A 22,130-nucleotide genomic window follows, 5' to 3' on the forward strand; every position below is an offset into this window, starting at 1 on the left:
GCATAAAGAAAGATCCTGGAGAAGACACAAGAACAGGGCTGTTGAAATGAAGTACAAATAACTTTGTCTCCCATTTAAACTCGATAGATATTTTTTGAGATTGAGTCTCCCTGTCTTGCTGAAGGCTGGCTGAAGTACCATGGCCACCTCTAGACCTGGACACACATGAAGACCTGCCCACTTAGCAGTATGGAAGCTTTAACCAACTGGTTTTCCAACCTGGGCTGGTTCACCTCTTCTCTCTGAGACTCACTGTACTGGTGCCAGACTTAATGCAGACACCTGATTGGTTTTAGTCTCATGGCAGTTCAGAACACCCAGACTCAGGCAATCTACCTTCCTCATCTTCCCCAACATCCTCAACTGCAGGCAGGGACCCCCACGGCCTAGCTGCAGTTTATCTTCTTATAGAGCCTGAGGTTCAGTGAGAATAAAGGATGTGACTACAACTGGTAGGTTTCAGAGCCTTGCCGGCTTCCTGAGGTCCAGTCCGTCACTCTGTCTGCTATCCAATGTTGCCATCCTCAGTCCATGCAGGGACTGACAGCAGCAGTCTGAAGAGATTCCTCGGAGTCCATTGAGGTAGCTCAGAAGCCTATTGAGTTTTTTATAAAATTATTTCTGATTTTTTTTAAAGTCGGCTACATTGCCATTCAGCTTTGCATCTGGCTTGATTAGTCTTGTTTATTCTGGAAGAACAACAGGAAACAGCTGAAGGATCACAGCATTTGATCTTTATAATGAGAAACTTGTTGAATTCCATCCTTACATTTAGTGTTTATTGGGCACTTACATATTTCATGGCTAGCCATGAATTTCTCTGCAGTTTCTTTATATCCCTATAAATGGGCGTCTTAAACGTACTCCTTCAGGACAGTCTATCATTTTATATCATGTTCCCCATTAAAAGATTCCGTTAAACCACCTCATCGTCCTTGGCTTTCTCTGCATCTGCGCATCATAAATGGGCCCAGCATTTAAAAGTTAAGCCTAAATTGAGATTCAGTCCGAGTGAAGAGAAGCAAAACTGATTCACATGACCTGCCTAACAAATGAGATAGAATCAGACCCAAAATTAAATAGTGGAGCAAAATGTTTTTCTGTAGCTGCCCACAGTAATAGCCATTCCTAGGCAGAACTTCATTAGAAAGCTACAAAAAGCCCAGGAAAAGAGCATTCTTTCATCTCTAAGCCCTGTGATCATTTAGGCCAGAATAGATATTGTATCCACCAGAGGAATTACGAGAAACTTAGTATCTGCATGGGAGGGAAAATGTTACTCAAAGCTTGGTATTTGTGCCTGTCTCTTTGGAAGAACCTGACTCCTATGGAAATGGTTCCTTCCCAGAGCGAGTTGGGCTTCAGAAGGTCTGCCTTTCTCAATCACTTTATATAAAACAGTAACAAAAGATTCCTTGGCTGAACTATCTCATCATTGTGAATTGTGCCCCCTGTTTCAGGGAGTTCCATGGATTTCCTCCATGTGTGAGATCGGAACTAATGTTGCTGCCAGGCAAGAGGGTGATTGTCATGGTTTGGGGGCATTGCTTCTGCTGCTGTTATTACTAAAGTGATTTTCTTGGTATGGAGAACTCCCATGTGAGGAAATTCCCTCTACCAATGCAGGTTGGAACCTTGTCTGCAGCTTGTAGTATCCCAGAGTACAAGAGGTTCCCTGACTTACCCAGGGTCATATAGCCAATGGATGTAAGGGGAGAGACTTGAATCTGGATCTTTGAAGCTGGCTCTCTGTCCGCCATGCCTGGCACATATGTAATAGGCACTGGACAAGGACTGAATCTGTGATTTTACCAGTGAGAGGAAATTCTCTCTACCAATGCTGGACAGCTCCTTCCCTGAACTCCATGGTCTTAGTTGCTTGGGCCCTGCCAGGTTTAAGTTCCTTGCCTAAAATTATACAGCCAGTAGATGTAAAAGGCAAAACTCAAACCCACGTCCTCTCTGTCTTCTACTTTATGTTGCCTCATGCATATATGCAGTCGTACGAGGATAGGGACTAGATCTGTAATTTTATTGGTATTGGGAATTCCCAGGTGAGGACATTCCCTCTACCAAACCAGGTGAGTACCTGCCTTGAAGCCTGTAGTCTGAGAGGCTTGCTGGAGCTCTGAGCTTTAAAATTTAAGCCAGATGGGAATCATTCCTGATTGAATAGGTGCAAAACTGATGTATATGGCCACCTGACAGAGAAAGTGGATTGGCCAAAAGATAGGAAAAATCAGACCTGAAATCAAATCCCACAGCAATATCCATCCCTGGGTGGGCAGCTCTTCATTAAAGTGGAAAAAGCCACAAACACACAGCCTGGATGTGGCAGAGGTGAGACTTGAACCCAGGTCTTCCGGTCTTGGAAGTCACCTCTCTATCAGCTAACCAGAATCAATATTTAACATTTTGAAGTTTTTGAAGCACTTAAAATGCATTATCTTACTTGAGCCTCACCACAAGGAAAGGAAGTACTACAGCTCTCATTCCCATTTCACACATGAGGAAAGGGAGACTCAGGTAAAATGACTTGCCTGCTGTCACCTAGTTAGTAAATCTCAGGAACAGGATTGAACCTCGGTATACATGACTCCAGGTCCAACACTCTCCTTTGACTGCCCTGTTGCCATAAAGTTAATTAGAACGGTCACTGAAGGATGCATGGAGAGTTCCGTTCCTCCTCTCCATTTAAATAACTGCATGCCAGCCTATGCCAAAGGGCAGAAATGCAGACGTCTGTCTTGGATTAAACTCCATTAAAAATCACTTCAGTGATTTATAGATCTTAATAGAAAACCATCCAAAAATCCATTTCTTTAGAATTTTGTTGCCATTTGTATTTTGACTGGTGATGCCCAATATTGGATTGAATTAAAGTTTTTCAAAATGATAATGCAGCCTTAACAAATGTTCCGTTTTGCCTGTCAAATCTCCCTGCACCGCACCCCCCCCCCCCCGCCCCGGATGCATTTTTTGACTGTGCCTGTAAGGTTAGATGTGTGTTTTTCCTTTTTTAAACCTGGGTGGTCCAGAAGCCCAGGCAGGCCTGCTGTCCAGTGCGGCCTGTGATTATGAAGGGAAGAAACAGCAGAGGGCACAGCTGAACCTTGTTCTGGGCATCCTTCGCCAAAGGCAGCTGGAGCTCGAGCTGAATCGAGTAGTTCCTTCAGAAACCCAGGAACAGACTTAGGATGGGGAAATGTTCAAGAACGGGGTGGAGATAAAAGGAAGCATTCACTCTACTCCTCTTCTTTCCTGGGTCAAACCCTCTGCGGAGGGATGTCATTACCCTGGTGTGTGGAGCACCCTCCCCCTACTCCACCCCACACTGCACTTTGGTTGCTAAGGAAAGGCTGCAAGGGCTCCAGATAACCCCCATGGCTATAATGATCAGTCAATAAGCATTTATTGAGCACCTACTGAGTGCCTGACACTGGGGGCTGCAAAGACTAAATGAAATAGGAATTGACAGTTCTGCCCAAGACAACAGCACATATGTGTCAAGGTGTACACAAAATAGATATACAATAACTTTTTTGGGGGGCAGGGGAAGAAACTGAGGACATCAGGAAAGGCTTCATGGAGAACATGGGTGTCTGAACTGGGATCCATAAACTTTCCAAAATATTTTGATAACTATATTTCAATAGAATTGATTTTCTTTGCAATCTAATATATTTGATTTTATATATTTAAAAGACTGAGAAGGGGGCCATAGGCCTCAGTGGGCCTCCAAATGTGTACATAACACACAAAATAGGTGGAGAACCAGTGATGGAGAAGATGGAATTTCTTGAAGGAGACTAGGGATTCTGAGGGTACAGATGTGAGGAGGGGAAACATTCCAGGTATGTGAAAGGCAAGACAGGAAAGTTGAAAGATGGAGGGCTGTGTGTGAGGAATCAGAAAACCAGTTTGGCTGGACTGCAGTGCCCATGAAGAGGAGTCATGTATAATAAAATTGGAAAGATAGATTGGGGTCCAGTTGTGTCAGACATTAAATGCCTTCCCTCCCCTCAAAGAAAGGATTTTGTATCAGATTCTAGAAGTAATGTAAAGCCACTAGAGTTTGTAATAAATTCTAAAGCCACTAATCTGAAAGAAAAAGGTCCTGGCATGTGCCTGTTCCTTTTCTATAGCAGTTTCCCTTCTGTGATTTAGTAGGTAAATCCTGGGGAGTTCCTGATTCACAAGCAGGTAAGTGATTTGCTCAGGGTCTTAGGATCATAAAAATGGACCAAAGGGCCTAGAGTTCAAAAGGGTCTTCTAAAACATCAAGGCCAACCCTCTCAGCTGCGGATGAGAAAACTGAGACCCAGAGAGATTGTCCAAAGTCACACAGCTAGTAAGTTTCAGAGATAGGATTTGGACCCAAGGCCTATCGACTCCCATCATCATCATCACACTCCAATAAAGGACCCATCGCTCCTTTCTAGGTAACCAAGGGCCTTCTTTCCCTGAGCTATTTTGAGCTCCTTTTCCACAATTCCCACTATTTTCTATTATGCAATTGGAACTCAAGCCTTCCCCTCTTGGCATGGAAGCCAAAATAATTGCCTGGGAGCTACAAGTAGGACTGTATACAGTCTCTCTTGTCCCAGAGGGCCATGTAGGAGCTGCGAACGAGAGACAGAAGGAAAACGGTTGACAACATCAGCATTTATTCATCAGCATGAGGAAACAAGTCAGGCTTGAAAGCCAACTTGGTGGCTGTCAGCTTCAGAGCTAAGAAGCTGCCTCACATATGGATCCGGTTGAAGGCCAAGCAGAGACTCTAGGCCAAACTCTCGGAGAGGAAGGAACACTTTTAGCCTATATTAAATCAAGAGTAAAGAGAAGTAAGCCTGAATTCTTGCCTTCAAGGGGCTCACCAATCAGAAGTTAGAAAGTATTTTACAGAATGACTAATTCACTCGTTTTAGATCCGAATAGTAGGTAAACTCTTGAGGGCAGAGACTTCTTGTTTTGTTTTGGCCTTCTCAGTGTTTGTTGATTGTTTGATTTAAACCTTCTGGCCTCTCTCTGTGCAGGATGGAGGCAGAGGGAAGAATTATTTTATATATATATATATATATATATATATATATATATATATATATATATATATATTGGAGGCTTCAGTCCCTTTCTGAGGTTGTACTTGCTGCTATAAGGTAGTAGGGCCATGTTTGAGTTCTTTTCTGAAAGGTTAATACCTGCCAGATCATAAAAGACAAGATTGTCTTTTATAAAAGACAAGATTGTCTTCTACAGCCTGTGCTAAGTGGTCTGACTGTGGACTTGTGGTTTAATAGGAAACACATCTAGGCAATTGAGATTCTAATTGTCTGCTAATGCACATACCCGGGTTGTGTGCCCAAGAACCAGATCCACTGCCCCAAGTCCAGCCAGCAATCCTAGTTCAGACCCTCATCTCCTCTCATCTGGACTGCTGCAAAAGCCCCTTCATTTGTCTCCTTGTCTCCCAACTCCTTCTCCAATCCGTCTTCCAACCAGCTTCCAAAGTGATGTGTCTGAAGCACAGGTCTTGCCCATGGACCTGTGCAGCTCACTGAATTCCTGTTACCTTTAAGATTGAATGTAGACTCATCTATTTGATAGCCAAAGCCCAGGCTTATTATACATTATTACTAACCTTCATATACTTCATAATGTAGCCAAATCCAGTGCTCATTCCACCCACCATGCCACAGCCTTCTTGCTTTTCCTCCTACGATACATTCCATTCATGCATTCATTCAGTGGAGGTTCCTGGGGGAACTCACCTTTTGGAAATGGGGGCTGACATGGCAGAGATGTCTCAAGACCTCTACCCACTACTCCACACTGCCTCTAATTGCATCAAATGATCCCAAGGGATGCTAATGACTTGTGATAAAAGCATGTTCCTTCTTTCAGTGTTTCTAATAAATGCCTCTCAAATATAATGAGAAAGATGGTTTATTGAGTAGTGTTTAAAGAAGACACTTGTTCAGGCTTTATAGCTACATTACAGCTCAACTGCAATTATATAGTACGCAGGGCCTTGTAAATATGTTCTGTGAAGAAATGGATGGCACCCTGGAGTGGCGAGGGCTAATGGTATGCCTAACCTTTCACCTTAATGTCACAAGCTAGGCCTGGTACAGGGAAGAAGAGCTGCAAAGTCATTAACATCCAAGGGCTACTCAGAGCTCTGGGCAAGATGAATAGGTTGTCCCCAGCCAGTTCTCCACAGATAAATGATCACTCCGAGAGAAGTGTCTTTGAAATTGGTGGCATAAGTCCCTTTGGTGACTTCACAAAACAGACTAAATCAAGGACCAGCCTGAGGAATGAATGAATGAATCATTTAAGCACCTACTACGTACAAAGCATTGTGCTGGTGATACAAATAGAAAAATAAGGCAATCTCAACTCTCAAGGGGCTCACATTCTAATGGTGGAGACAATGAATAGAAAAGTTTTAGCTGCAAGTCCAATGAAAAGGTCCCATGGTCCTTAGAGTGTAGTAGCGGAGCAGATGTTAATGCCTCTTCTTTGGAATTATTTCCACTGATAAAATCTATCTGTTTCTGATGTCAAACAATTTGACAGGGCCAAAGACTTTGGGGACAAGAGCTTCCCATCTCTGGGTCTTTACTAAGTGGTTGTAGCATCCACAGGCACGGTTGCCAGGCTACATCTTCACAGCAGCTGTGGGCACTGGGCTGGAAGCAATGCTGTTCATGAGACTTTCAGGTTCAGGGTCTAGGGCTATCTCCATCAGGGTCTGAGGAGAGAAGATGGTGGCTGAGGTAATCATGGTGGTTTTATTTGCCTGACACGCTGCCTCCTATATCTCCCTCCGGGTGCCTTGTTTCTTCAGTTGGCTGATTTGCCCTGTCTGTGGCAGTTTTGCCAGCTGGTAGTGATGGCTCACCTCCTCTCCACAAGAGTCATTTCTCCAAAAAATGGCCTCCATTTTGAAGAGGGACCCATGCTAGTCAGCCTTCATTCCTCTCTTGATTTTGCCTCTCACTTTCCAGACTTCAGCGTCATGCTTTTGCAGGGGTCTCTTCCCACACCCCCACTTTTTTCAGCTCCTTTTGTCTATTATCTTTCATCATTAGAATGTAAGTGCCTTAAAGTCAAGGACTGTCTTTCTTTTGGCTCATATTTGTATCCCCAGCATTTAGTAGAGAGCCTAGCACATGGCATGTGCTAAATAAAAGCTTCTTGCCCTCCTGACTTTTTTTCCTTTGCTAGATGTCAAGCTGGGGAGAGCTCGCTTCTTTTCCTGCCTCTGAGATTTACTTGCTATGTGACCATTAGCAATTCACGGGGCCTCAGTTTCCTTACCTGAAAAATTAGGGATTCAATTCAGCAAGCATTTACGATTATTACCTAGTACTTATATTTATATGGTGCCATAAGGTTTGCAAAACATTTTATTATCTCATTGGAGCCAATCACAGTGCTAGCAACAGGAATACAAAGACATCTAGGAACCAGGGTCTGCCCCCATCAAGCCAATTATTATCAGTGTTATTAGCCCAATTTGAAGTGACATATTTTAGTTTTTCAGGCAGGTAGGTGGTTCAGTGGATAGAGTGCCAGGTCTGGCACTGGAAAGACTCCTCTTCCTGAGTTAAATCTGGCCTCAGACACTTATTAGCTGTTCTGTGTGATCCTGGGCAAGTCAGTTAACCCTGTTTGCCTCAGTTTCCTCATCTGTAAAATGAGCTGGAGATGCAAATGTCAAACCACTCCAGTGTGTTTACCAAGAAATCCCAAATGGGGTCACTAAGTATCAGACACAATTGAAAAATGACTGAAATTTTAGTTTATCATGATGATTTCTGTGATTTCCTCTAGTAGTTGGTATCATTTTCCCTGGGAAACTGATACCACAGGGTTAATGAGGACATTAAATTGCAGAAAACAAAAGAGAAAGAAAATGCCTCTTTCTTGTTGAATGTACCCAAAGTGGGCCACGTTATTCATTCTGGAAGTTTATCTGTTTTGCTCTTGGTTGACCAGGATCCTGATGTCCTTTAGTGGAAATCACTTTTTGGCTTAAACCTGACCTGGCCCAAATACACATGTAGAAACACACACCCCAGCCCCTCTGCCCTCATCTCACCCACATAAAGAGATCCTTCCTTTCCCTGCTCAGGCTCCCTGAGGGTTCATGGGGTGACTGGCTGGGGCTTCCCTTTCTCTTCCTTCTAGTCTCCTTAAGATGCAACTGCTGTAGTGAAGACTGATTTTTTTTAACATGGTTTTCTTCCTTCCATTATTAAAAAAAAAATCTAGATGACAAGGAGTGGGACTGATTTTTTTTTTTTTTTGCTTTTGAAAAAGTAGGGTTAATGGCCATTAGAGTTAATTATTTAGAGTGGGCTGGTTTGAATTTTTTTTTAATCTGCAGATCGATTTTTGTGTTGCCAGGCAAATCTCAGTTTGTAGTTGACATTGTATCCTTCCTCCATCACTCTGCATTTGTATTCTGGTTGATCTCTTACTGTTTTTATTCAGGACAGCCTAAAAAAGGGGAAAAAATGAAACACTATTCCCAGGCTCATGACTTTTCATGCAGCATCATTTGGGCCAATAAATATTGCCCTGTGATGGAGCCTCTAATGTGCTTTCTCCACCCTCCACCACCCCCTACACACGTTATATTTTGATTTCTCTTCAAATCTCTGCTTTCCAAAATTGACAATGTCTTTTTTTCCACCTGGAGCCCTGCCCAGAGTAGAGGAGAAGCAAGGGACTGACCTTCTCCTCTGACTCCCCGATTTGGTCCTTCCTGTCAGCTGGCCTATATTTGCAGACACTTAATGAGCTGCACTGATTGGAAAAGATAACACTGGGCGAGGAACCCTTTGCTCTCTGCAGGTGGATGTGTTTGTTCTTCCTTGTCTTTCCTCTCTAATGCCGCTGTTCCAGTGGGGCAGAGCATCGGAAAGAAGAGGCAGAGGTGGAGAGTGGGTTCTCTGAGCATCACCTGTTAGCCTCTACTGAGCTCCCTTCTTGGCCATACACACACAGTCCAAAGCCTACTTATGTCCTGTGGAGAGCGCTGTTGGCAAACTTATAGAAAAACCAGGGCCCCTGAGTAGAAAGCAAGGATGCCTGGGGGCCATATATTGACTTAGTTTTAAAATGTAATGTTATCTATGTTTTATTGTATTTTTATTTATTTTGTCAGATATTTCTCAGTTCCATTTTGATCTGGTTCAGGCTGCACCCAGGACATTGTGGGCCTCATGCTCCCCACCGGCTGCATGTTTAACACCTCTGTTTTAGAGGCTGGTGAGACAAGAAGTTTGGTTACAGTACCATTTTCTTTAGTGCTCCCAGAGTGGACCTCAGTATTCCATTTGGACTCAGCACTTTCAGTGTGAATAGGAGGAGGAATCAGACTTCCACAAATGTTCCTTTGGAAGGACAGGCAGGGGGGCATCTCAGGTAGCGTTCTGGTACTTGGAGTCAGGGAGGCCTGGCTCTGGCACTCAGTAGCTGTATGACCCTGAAGCTGTTGTTGGATGTCATGTGCCTCAAACAAATCACAGAGTTGGAAGGGGCATTAGTGGCCATCCAGTCTATGCTAAACCCCCTCTCCCCAAAACACAAAAAAATTCCCATTACAACACAGCCAACAACTGCTTACTTAAGGATTCCCGGTGAGGGTGAATCCACCATCTCTCAAGGCAATGCATTCAACTTTCAGAGGGCTCTAATTGTTAGCTGGGTTTTCCTTGCGTTTCCCCAAGTTTGACTTATTTTTCTTTTTGCAATTTCTATTCAAATCTCGACTTCGACACATATTAGCTATGTGACCTTGGGCAGGTCACTTAACAGAAGTTGAGTTCCTACCACTTAACCAGTTCTGATGCCTGATGCCTGATATTTATTGGTAGAGGGAGGTTCTTACCAGTGAGATCTCGGGTCTTAACCTAACCCCTGCCCTATAGAGGCCAAATAGAAAAAGTCTAACGCCTTGTTTTTCTTGTTGTTTTTGTTTTGCTTTATTTTTCCCTACTACTTATCTACCCAACAGAATGTAAGCTCCTTGAGGACAGGGATATCCCTAGTGCCTAACACATAGTAGGTGTTAAATAAATGCTTGTCAAATTGAGTTGTATTGAATTACTAAATCTCAAAAGGCTGCCATCTGCACTGGTGAATGGAGTTTGCATAGCAGGTACTTCCCCATGCTGAAGAAATCACAGATCCCTCCCATATTCATTGAGATTGCCCTGTTCTCAGTCTCCTGCCTAGATAATGTCTATTCTAGGCAGAACTCTACTTCGGACACTGACCCAGGGATTGCACAAATACCGTTGTTAACTTGGATTTGGATGGTGTCTCCTTAGGACCTCCAAGTGAATACCAAGTCGAATCTCTCTAATCTTCTCCTCATCACCCTTCAGAATCAAGAAAGGGACAGTTAGTGCCTGGCTCATGAGACATTCTCCCTCAGAGTCCTGGCCTCTGCCCTCCACATTCCATGTCTGCTCCAGGCTGGGCACCATTTTTCTCAGTTTCTGAATTAAAGGGTGATGCTGCATTCTTCACCTTTATCTCTGGCAGAGGGAGATGGCCATTTGGTTTGGAGGGTTCAAGGGATTTGTAGAGAAGTCTAACCAGAGGAAACTCCTCCCCTACTTACCAGTGCAGCTTGGTATCTGTTCTGCATCTTCTAGTCTTAGAGATTTGTCTGGAGGACTGAAGGGTTAAGTGATTTGTTAGGCCCCACATCCCCAGCAGGAATGGTTCTGGAACAGGGTCTTTTAGACCTTAAGGCAGTTGTCCTGTACCTACATCCCAGTTGTTTTCAGTGGGACAGGCGTGAAATCCGTGAATAAAGATCCGAGCTCCCCACCTCCTTTTAGCCAGAAGTCTTAGATGCCTCCCAGATTCAGGGTTTTTGTTTGTTTGTTTTCTTTGGTTTTCTGGTCAGGGCTTCTGACAGTCAATTTGACTGATCACAGCTCTGGCTTGGGGAGCAAGAGTGGAAAATCGCAACCTTAGAGCTGGAAGGGACCTCAGAAGTTATCTACCTTCTAGGTCCAGGTCAAGGGATCCAAGATCTAGAGCTAAAAGGGACTTCAGAGGCCATCTCAACCAGTCCCCTTCTTTTACACTTAGGGAAACTGAGGATCGGTGAGGTTAAGTGACTCACCCAAGGTCACACAGGCACTCAACACCAGAAGTTAGATTTGAACATCTCTATGTCTATATATAGATCTATATATAGATATCTATATCTATATATATAGATATATCTATATGTATCTCTATATCTCTATATATTTATTATATCTCTATATATTTTATATATATTTATATCTCTAAAGCCAATACTGTCTTCACTGCATTATGTAATGAACAGAGAAGTGAGTAAAATGACCATGGTATGAAGGCAGAGATAATGCAAACTTGTGGTCAGGAAGCTAGTCCGAGTTTTGTTGCTGTCGTTATTCAGTCTTTGCAGTTGTGTTTGACTCTTCATGACCCCATTTGGGGTTTTCTTGGCAAAGATACTGGGATGGTTTGCTGTTTCCTTCTCCAGTTCATTTTACAGATGACGAAACTGAGGCAAACAGGGTGAAGTGGCTGGCTCAGGGTCACACAGCAACTAAGTGTCAGATTTGAACTCAGATCTTCCTGACTTCAGCCCAGTGCTCTATCCACTGGGCCACCTAGGTGCCCTTAGTACAAGCTGCAGAAGCCAAATATTAAGGGCAGTGTGGCATAGTAAATAGAGGGCTAGTCAAGAAGACCTGGATTCAAATGCCACCCCAACAATGAAAGATTATAGGATCATTGGATGGTAGCTATAGAGATGAAAAGGACTTTGGAAGTCCAGCCTATTTAGTTTACAGAGGAAAAAAAGTGAGGCCAAAGAGGTTTAGTCTCTTGCCTGAGGTCACACAGGTACCATGAGCTGGAGTTTCAATCTAGTCAGTAAGCATTTAGTAAGTTCTTCTTGTGTGCCAGGAGCTGTCCTGAGTGCTGAAGATACAAAGAAAAGCAAACAGCTGTCCCTGCCCTCAAAGAACATACCTACTGAGAGGAGAAACTAGTGTGGGTAAGGAGGTATTTTGAAGATACAGAGACTGAGGAAGTGGAAGGTGATCTGAAGGCCTGGGGGGACTGTGGTGGGGTACAGATAAAGATATACATAGATAGAAAGGGGGGCGGGGAGAGAGAGAGAGAGAGAGAGAGAGAGAGAGAGAGAGAGAGAGAGAGAGAGAACGCACGAGAGCGCACTATAGAGGAATGGAGGGGCGAGGGAGAGATAGATATAGAAAGAAAGAAGGAAGGAGGAGGGAGAGCAAAGGGATGGAAGAGGGGGAGAGGGAGAGACAGGAGGAAGGGAGGAGGGAGCAAGGGAGAGAGACAGAGACAAAGTAGCAAGGGGGAGAGAGAGAGAGAGCAGCAGGAGGGATGGAGGGGGGAAGAGAAACAGATGGAGAAAGAAGGAAGGAGTAGAGAGCAGAGGGATGGAAGAGGGGGAGAGGGAGCAAGGGAGAGAGAGTCAAAGAAGGAAGGAGAGGAGGGCAGTGGGAAGAGAGAGAGAGAGAGAGAGAGAGAGAGAGAGAGAGAGAGAGAGAGAGAGAGAGAGAGAATGAGAATGAGAGAACAAACACACACTGGCTGGATCACTGAAGTCTTCACAGAGGAGGTGACACCACAAGATTAGAATTCTGAGAGGCAGAAAGGAAGAGAAGCGTACATAATACAGAGGATGTCTCATACAAATGCATGAAGGCAGGAGATGAGATGCCAGGGCTGAGGAATGTTGGTAGCATGGTTTGTTAAGAGCATTAATGAGATAGAAGACACTTTTGGAGCCAGGTCTTGGAGGGTGTTGGATGTAAGCCTGATGACTTTGTTTGAAAGTAAATGTTTTTATATCAAGCAGTTTTTGACATTGATTGTGGTGTTTGCTCTTTGAGAGTTATCTGTAGTGTTTTCCTTAAGTCCTGGCAGTTAGTGCTGTGGGGTAGGTGGGCATGATTGGTCTGTCCTTGTAAATCTGAGGAGCATAAGCCCAAGAGAGGTTCAGGATCCTGCCAGTACGAGAGAGTAAGTGGAGTCAGAGGCCTTTGTCCCTCTGCTTGGCCTCCACCACTTTGCTACTTGGGATAAGCAGTGTTTCACAAGTTCTCCCTTTGCCACATAGAAAGATCACACTGTGGCTCTGTACCATGGAGGGCAGTGAAGACAATCAAAAGACCCAAAAATCTGCCTGGCATCTTGGAAGTCCATTTCAAGCAGTGGGCCTAGGTGGCAATTGAATGTCTGTAGCTGGGGGAGGGGGAAGACAAGGACATCATCTGGAAGATTATTATGCCATCATATTATTGATAAACCAATCATTTATCTTTCTCTTTAACATTAAAAAAGTTTATACCATTATCTATAAAGGGAAAAATTTACCCTTTAATTTTATTAATTACATTTTAACCATCGGCATACAATTGACCTCCTTTTGGTCAAATTGATCTCCTCTCCAAATTGGTCTCCTCCAAAGGAAACATTTTAGAAGTTTGAGATTCAGTCTTCTCTGCCCCCTTTCCTCAAAAACCTTATTCCTTTGTCCCAGTGTGGTATAGAGGTCATAGGTGATAGAAGCAGCTAGGTGGCACAGTAGAGCATTAGACTTGGAGTGCTAAGATCAAGTATAGCCTCAGGCACTTAGTAGCTGTGGAACCCTGGGCAAGTCATTTAACCTTTATCTACTTCAATTTCTTCATATGTAAAATGGGGATAATATAGCCTGCTCCTCCCAGGGTTGTTGTGAGCATCAAATGAGATAACATTTGTAAAGTGTTGAGTAAACCCGGAAAGGCCATAGAAATGCTTGCTGTTATTCATTGCTATTATGTTTATGGTGATGACAATGATGGTGTTGATGATGACAGTGATGACTATAATCGTCTCATGAGGATGATGATGATGGCAATGAGGATGATGATGGCGATGATGATGATGATGATACGATCTTCTCGAGGGTGATCCCTAGTTCATTTTCGTCTTTGTATATACCCAGTGTGTGACACATAGTGATCACTTACTAAAGGATGGTTGATTGACAGGCTTAGAGGAGAAAAGGGCCTTAGAGACCAATTAGTCCAATTCTTTCCTCTTACAGATGAGGAAACTGAAGCTTAATCAATTGGCACAAGGTCACACCAGGTAGTCATTGGCAAAGCCAGAATTTGAATCCATGTCACCTTACTCCAGAGTAGGGCCCTTTGGCCAAACCACCCTATCTCTCTGCTCAGGTCTTCTTGAGGTCTCATGCTAATGCAAGAAGACTCTACCAGGCACTACCAAATGAGAAATGTCGGTAGTAGGGGCCTGTCATCTGGCCAGCATCAACCTTCCAACTCTGGCTAATTACCAGAAAGTGGTGCTTCATCCTACCCATTTGAGGTATTTTTCAGCCACACCAACTGGAGGAAAAGTCTCCTAAGATGTAAAAAGAGTAGTGAGTGTCCTCAGTAGAACAAACTGATGAAATCTCTATTCTTTTGAGGCTAAATAATTGACTGTTCTTTGAACACATGCCTCTCTTTTGAAGTACTTTGAGACATCTTTGAAGTGACATTTCCCTTTAGGTTCTAAAAAGCCAGTGGAAACACAGGATCTGTCTCTTCTGTGTTTCCCTCTGAATGAACCAACTTAGCCCTTCAAAACAGCTGCTATTTATTCCCTTCTACCTGGACTGTAATCGCTATCATGAGTCATACAGAATGGTCTTACTCCTAAAATAGAGGCTGCATGTTCCAACAAAAATAATAATAACATGGCTACCATAAAAACAGCAAGGGGGGGGGGCAGTATGGCATTGTAGAAGGCAGGCCTTGGTGTCCATAGGTCTTGGGCTGAAGGCATGCTTATGGCCCATACTACCTGGGAAACTTTGAGGGTCACTCAATATTTCAGTGTCTCAGATAACTAAGGACATCATTACAGAATTTCAGAGTAGGAAAGGACCTCAACAGCCAACAAGTCCAGCCCATTCCTGAGAGAAATCCCCACTATAGCACAACCTGTAAATTGTTGTTCAAGGCTCTGTTGGAAGATGTCCAAGGAAGGGGAACCCAAAGCAATTTCTTTCACTTTTTAGCATTTCTAATTTTAATGCAGTTCTGAATTCAAATATGATCTCAGATACTCACCAGCTTTGTGACCCTGGGCAAAGTCACTTAACCCCTGCCTCAGTTTCCTCCACTGTAAAATTAGGGGCAGCTAGGTGGAGCAGTGGATAGAGCGCCAGGCTGAAATCAGGAAGACTCATCTTTGTGAGTTCAAATCTGGCCTCATGAGTCAGAAAAGGAAATGGCAAACCATGCCTGTATCTTTGCCAAGAAACCCCAAATGGGGTCATGGAGAGTTGGACATTACTGAAAATGACTCAACAACAAAAAGAAAAATAGGGGATTGGACTCTGTGGCCTCTAAACATATGATCTAATAATCCTCTGAGTTGCCCTCTGCATTGGTGGAGGGCATTTCCATGTGGAAAGTTCCATACACCAATGACATCATAAGTCTGGGCCAAAGCTAACATTTATTGTACCTTAAAGTCTATAAGGAGAGGCAGTGATGTGTTTCATGTGTGATAGGCACTGGGGTCTATATCCATAATCAATAAGTACCAAGCTCCTTTCCAACTCTCAAGTGTGATCCAGAGGAAAGCAACCAGCACAGTGAGGGGGCTGAGAATCAGGTCATGGGAGGAAGTGTTGGAAGGAACTGAAGGTATTTACTCCAACTCCCTCCTATTAATCATGAGGAAGCTGAAATTACTTGGCCAAGGTCTCACAAGCAGTAAGAATCAAAGGCAGGATTTGAACCCAGGTCCTTTGATTGCAGGGTCAGTATGTTTTCTCCTATAGCAGGCTGGCTCCCTCAATTTACATAGCCAATTTTTTGATGATCCAAAAATGCATGAGCTATGACTGCATAGCCTTTCAGAAGGGAGGGGTCCTGGGGGGTGCCATTGCTGGCATGCTGAGTTTGGAGCAGATGCCATTGGAAATGGTCATCTAAAATGCCTTTCTCTTCGTGTTCCCACTTCAGATTCTGTGTGTGTCACTTGTGTTAAAGTTAGTCTAGTTCACAGTTTAGCAAGTCACTTGCAGAAGAGTTGGACTCATCATGCTGCATAAGGGGGCCCATGAATCATTTTCTAAAAAAGAAAGTTGAAGTTTCCAAAGCAAATTATTCAGATTTTTGAAAATGTGTCCTGTGTGTTCCATAGATATCATCTGCATTGAGCTTTGGTACCCCAGCTCCAAAAGGCTCCCTTGTACAAATCATTGCTTTTCAGGTGCTAAAAATGAGGGAAGTAAATCAGCATTTGTAAAATGCTTACTGTGTGCTAAGCACCATGCTAAGCACTTTGCCAATATTATCTCATTTGATTCTTGCAACCACCCTGAGAGTTTGGTGCTATAACTGTCTCCATTTTACCGTTGAATAAACTGAGGGAGAGGTTAAGTGACTTGCCTGTGGTCACACAGCTAGTAAGGCAGGATTCAAATCCAGGTCTTTGCTGCATTTTTTCGTCTCCTTTCTCAACCCAATTGCTATGCCTGTGATGATCAAAAGAGCACCATTCCCCTCTATGCTAATGTAATTTATTTAAATGTAATGTCCCCTTATTAAAATGTCACCTTTTTGAGGGCGGGACCTCTCTTACTTTTTGCGTTTATATCCTCTGTGCTCAGCCCAGTGCCTGACACATAGCAAGTGCTTATTAAATGCCTTTTTTTTCATTAATTCATTGCTTCTTTCTGCCAAGGATTTCTCTTACCACAAGTAATAATTCAGCTCTTTTAAGTTTGCACCTCATTGCCATGAAGCATCGTGGCACATAGTAGGTGCTTAAATGTGTGCTGACTGTGTGATGTTACCGCTTCATACAAGGAGTATCAATATGTCCACAAAGTCAGCCTGATGTGGCCAGACAAATTGTTCAGGACCAAGTCCATGTCCTTTCTTTACCTTTCGTTACATTCCTCCGTTTTAATGATTTCCTTCTTGTCAAGGAAGGGCAGTGTCCGAGAAGATTCCCCCTCTCACTGCCAAACTGCCTGTTTCTCCCTCAAGAGCTACTTGTAGTCAGAGTCCTTCCTAACCAGAGTCATCTGAAATGGGTTGGGTGACTGACAGGCAGTAAGGCGTGTGCTGCTCTCTAAAGAAGCCTTCGATCCCCAGCATAGACTTTGAGCAAACTTGGATTTGTGTTCATAAATTATCTTTTTGTGCTAGTGAAACATTATCTGTCTTCGTTTGGGTGCTCAGGCTCCACTGCTCATCCAAGGCAGACGTGCATGTGCGATCCCCAAAGATAAATGCATTTTAAGAGGGTCCATTTTTAGTGTGTGCTTCTTTTTAAAAAACAAACATGTTTTCTTCCTGCTGTTCTGATTGGTGTGATAGAATTGACAAGCAGATCGCGTCAAAAGGAAATATCCGGGGCTTAATTGTAAGTTAAGTCTCTCTTAATCCAGGGGAGCATTTGAGATTCTGTCCAAGTGTTCAATTTCCCAGGCCGCTGAGGTCTGTGAATTTCTTTCCCCAGCCTCCAGGCTGCTGCAGCACAAGTCAGCATAGCTAATGCAGACAGATCTCCCTGCCTCTCTCTCCCTCTCTCTCCGCTTTGATTCGATATGAACAGACTGGTAACTCCAATGCCAGAGAGGAATCTGACATAACTCTGCAGATGGCTATTTTACATTGATACACCTGGGGATTTTTCTTTAAGGAAAAGGTAACATTTACATGCTAATGATTATTTTTTCCCTTGTTGCCATTTTTTCAGGACTGCCAGTCCCAAAGAGGAGCCCAAAGTCGGTAAGGACTTCTCATCTACTCTGGGCTTTTTCCGGGTGGTGGTTGAGGGAAGGAGGGCTATGGATGGCTTGGTTTGGGGGCTTAATTTTCTGAGCTGTGCTTTGTGGTGGGTAGGGGATCCGAGGGCTAATGCTGGAATCATTAAGTTCTGGGTGTCTGTTTGGTGCAGGAAGGATTGTCTAAAACTGCAGACTGATTTTGGGGGCAGCCTTCAGCAGCCCAGTTAAAGCATGTTTGAACATTTTTTAAAAGGCACTTAAAGAAAAAAAAATCCACAACTGTTTCAGTAGGTGACTTTCTTAGCTGTTTTAACTTGAAATAAATGTCATTGTTTCCTTTGAAAAAGGTTCCACCTTCATTCTCAATAGCATTCCACCCTACCGGGTCTTCCTACCCTCTAATATTCCTATACTCCCTCCCCTCGCTTTTTCTGTGCACCAGGTGATGAATTATTTACAAAATATAAAGCATGCATGTTTTAAGAAAGAACCCCACTGCTGGTGCCTGGATTTTCATGTCCATGTAAAGCATGGGCTGTCTGAGCGTTGAGAGTAAGACATTTCCTTGCTGGGGAGGGCAGCCTTTGTTGTTTCTGAGAGATTTTAGCAGGACTATATTGCAGGTGTACGGTTCTTTAAACTCACTCTCTCTCTCTCTCTCTCTCTCTCTCTCTCTCTCTCTCTCTCTCTCTCTCTCTCTCACACACACACACACACACACACACACACACACACACACACACACACAATCAATATTTGCTGTCCCTTCTAATCTGGATTCCCTTTGGGAGGTTACCTAGTTGATAGGTTAGCTAATAGCTTAGAGGTTAGAATGGAGAGCTTGGTGCTGAAATCCTGGCTCCCGTGGAAACAAATTTAGAGGCTACTTTAAAACTCAAAATTGGAAACTCTGTTGCTTATGGAAATTGATCAGGGGTGACAAGGCTTCCTATTTCATTAAAACAAGGATGAGGTAAGCATAAAACCTAGAAAGCTTAAAGTGGGCACATTAAGAACTGTCCTAGCCTATAAGACCCTCTAAAACTTTGCAAAGGGTCTGTTGGAAGCTTAGACGTTTGTAGCTCATTCTGTTCCACCTGCCTGAAAGAGCTCCTTGAGAAGGGGGTGGTGGCCGGGGGAGCCAGAAGGAGGGGACATTCCTTAGTAAAATTAGAAGGAGCCCCCTGCTTTCTTAAGCTTCTCTATAAGTTCTTGTTCCTTCCTAAGGAAAAGAAAAAGAAAAATCCCTGTAATAATTAATGCAATTCCAGTGGCTGGGAGCAGTGCTGATTAAAAGCACGTGACTTCAGGCCGCTACCATTGTCAGCTTGCATTAATGTGGAGTCCCAGAAGTGCTACTCTGAGCTCATGCTCAAATCACAGAAATGCCCGAGTGAGTGTGCGTGTGCGTGTGCGTGTGCGTGTGTGTGTGTGTGTGTGTGTGTGTGTGTGTGTTATCCCTGTCACAGGCAGAAACTAATTTGGTCTCCAGGAAAATAGAAACGGGTCTGAGAAAATATGTGGGAAGAGCCCAGGCTGCCCGAGCCCCCACCTACCTATTCTTCTCTGGCCATGTAGCTTATCAGGATACCTGAGATCCTATATTTATGATGCAGCATCAGTGATGAGCAGATTCAAATTGGGATGGATTCAGAGATACTGAGGGCAAGGGACTCCTCTTAATAATTTTATAGCTGGCTCAGCCTCTGCCTAGTTTAAGTGATTCATGGAAGTTCATTTGCATGTTTCTGCTCCATGGAAAGTCCTCTGATGATGCTTATTCTGTTCTCAGAGGAGGTCCAACTGATGGAGAACTGGTGTTCTGCCCTGGGCTCACCAAGGCCAGTTAATTTCCTATGCCAATTTCCTTTTGTGAAAGTGATGTCATTAACAAGCTGATAGCTTTGGTTGTACTCTTGGAAAAAGTCGCCTTCATTGCTTTGTCTCACTTGGCTGGCTCTTAGTCACCACAACCTGGAAGCGTGCTCTTGGTCTAGAGAAGAGAGAGACCCCCAAGAATAGGTCCTTCCTTGGCTATTGTCTGTGTCAGTTCTGAGATGGCTGTTGTCACCATGTCACTTTCCCCTCATCTACCCTGGCAGCTGTCTTACAATACTCCTTGAAAGGGAAATTAGCAGGTGCCCTGTACAGCACATAAAACTGCCCTTGTCATCTGCGATGAGGGGGAGCACTTAATGGGAGGACATCTATTTCAATGTCACACCCTTGTCCCCTGTTTTTTTTTACTTTATGTGTTTAATGATAAACTATTTTGGAAAAAGAAAAGAATTTGGTGTTGAGGCTTGGGGTTTGGGTTTTTGTTTTGTTTTGTTTTGGATGGGGTGGTTCATGGACATTGAGATACTAGCTTTTGGGATATCTGGAGGCCAGTGAAAGGACAACTTGAGACCAATCACAGCTACAGAGACCACAAGATTAAATGTCTTAGAATCATGTCAGAACTATTTATAAGGATCATAGATCTTGAGCTGGAAGGAACTTTAGGTTGTCTAGCACAAACCCTGTCATTTTACAGATGAAGCAAATGATTCTCAGAGTTTAAATGACTTAATCATGGTCCCAGAGCTAGATTTTCCTTCCTCCAAGTCCAGAAACTGAACCAATGTGCCTCATTGGTCATTGCCTCGGATTTGTAAATCTGACTTTGTCCCAGTGACCATCTATCATGGCTCAGAAACTACTGTTGGTTTGAGAGCATGGTGGCAGTATTCTCTTTGCATGGCTTTTTCATCGTATTTTCAATAATTTAGAGGTTTTGATGAGATCAGAAAAGCCTGCCTCTTTGATCTGCTTTTTCCCACCCAGACACTTCCTGTAGCTGTTCCTTAATAAGGAATTTTACCTGCTGGATTCAAGTTTAAATATACAGTTTGTGGTTTGGGTACACACCCAGGCCAGTCGTAGTGTCATAAGTATGTGATTTGAGTGAAACCTTTGATTTTTTTAATGAATGGCAGAAACAAAACCAGGTCAATTTCAGGGATTTTCGTGTTTTTCTTTCACCCGAATCAGTCACCTGAACCAGAAATTTATTTTTTATTAATTCTAATTCTCTCTTACTCTTCTGTGTTCAATCAAGGATTAGAGAAGGATGGAAAATGGAAATCCCCAAATAATCCAAAACTATTCTTATTAGGTAATCATGATTTCTCTCCCTCCTTTGTCCATCCCCCACCCCCACCCCCAGTTGTCTGAAAGATAATAACAGTAGCAAGTTTTTTAGGCTTTTTGGTTTTCTACTAGACTCTTTTATTCTGACTCTCTCAATCCTCTGGAAGGTAGACATCCAGTAGAGGACCCAGCGGGATGTGAGGATGGGAAGGGTTCAGGGCCAAGCTTAACAGAGGTTCCATTGATATAGGGAATATGTGGAAAGCTTCAGAGCTGTTGAACCCCAGTCACTTCTATTTTCTGTTCTCTTGAAAACCCAGAGAAGAGATATTTTGCAGGCTTGGCTGGCTCTTCCAAGAGTTCTGTTCATTTCCAAGAACCAAAATACATTTTCTTGCCCAGTCAATTTTGTTCTCCCTTTCTTCCTTGTTGATAACCAGGACGCCCTATGAAGTGCCTTTTTAATGCGAAAATGAGCTAATGCATATAAAATTTGTTGTCAACCTTTAGGCACTACATGAATGCAAGCAATTATTCTTCCTATTAGATCCTAAAAAAGATGAGACACCCAGAGTAAATAATTATAACTTGAATTTATATAGTCCTTTAACATCTGTAAAACTTTGACTCTGTGTGAGGTCAGGAGTGTGTTATTATAGCATGTTTTATAGATGAGGCATCTGAAAACTGATGTAGCTATGTGGCACAGTAGATAGAGCACCGGCCCTGGAATCAGGAAGACCTGAGTTCAAATCCAGCTTCAGACACTTACTAGTAGTGCAACCCTGAGCTATTCCCTTCACCCTGTTTGCCTCAGTTTCCTCATCTGTAAAATGAGGAAGGAAATGGCAAACCACTCCAGTATCTCTGCCAAGAAAACCCCAAATGGAGTCACAAAGAGTCAGACATGACTGAAATGATTCAGCAACAATATTTGAAGACTAACAAGATGAAGTGACTGGTCCATGGTCACACAGGTAGTAAGTAGTAAAGTCTGGGTTCAGATAAGATAAGGAAGGTAAAGATCTCTCCCTTGTTGTTAGATATCCATTCCTTGTTGTTGGAGTTAGCTCATTTTTTTTCCCATTCAGCCTTTGGTGACATGTGAGCCTAATTGCTGATATGCGCAGTGGTGGTATTTTTGTTG

The 22,130-nt window shown here is 43.3% G+C and overlaps 1 protein-coding gene across 6 annotated transcripts in view; it reads left to right on the forward strand.

Moving 5' to 3' along the window:
• MAGI1 (membrane associated guanylate kinase, WW and PDZ domain containing 1) overlaps window positions 1-22,130 on the forward strand; it is a 709,255-nt gene that overhangs the window by 637,464 nt on the left and 49,661 nt on the right. For all 6 annotated transcript variants that reach the window (XM_036738388.1, XM_036738389.1, XM_036738391.1 and 3 more), the window contains exon 13: window positions 17,821-17,852. In XM_036738388.1, coding sequence (XP_036594283.1) covers window positions 17,821-17,852 — 32 coding nt within the window. The remainder of the gene's footprint in view (window positions 1-17,820; window positions 17,853-22,130) is intronic.

This window comes from Trichosurus vulpecula, chromosome 9 (genome assembly GCF_011100635.1).
Source record: "Trichosurus vulpecula isolate mTriVul1 chromosome 9, mTriVul1.pri, whole genome shotgun sequence".
Classification (NCBI taxonomy): Eukaryota; Metazoa; Chordata; class Mammalia; order Diprotodontia; family Phalangeridae; genus Trichosurus; species Trichosurus vulpecula.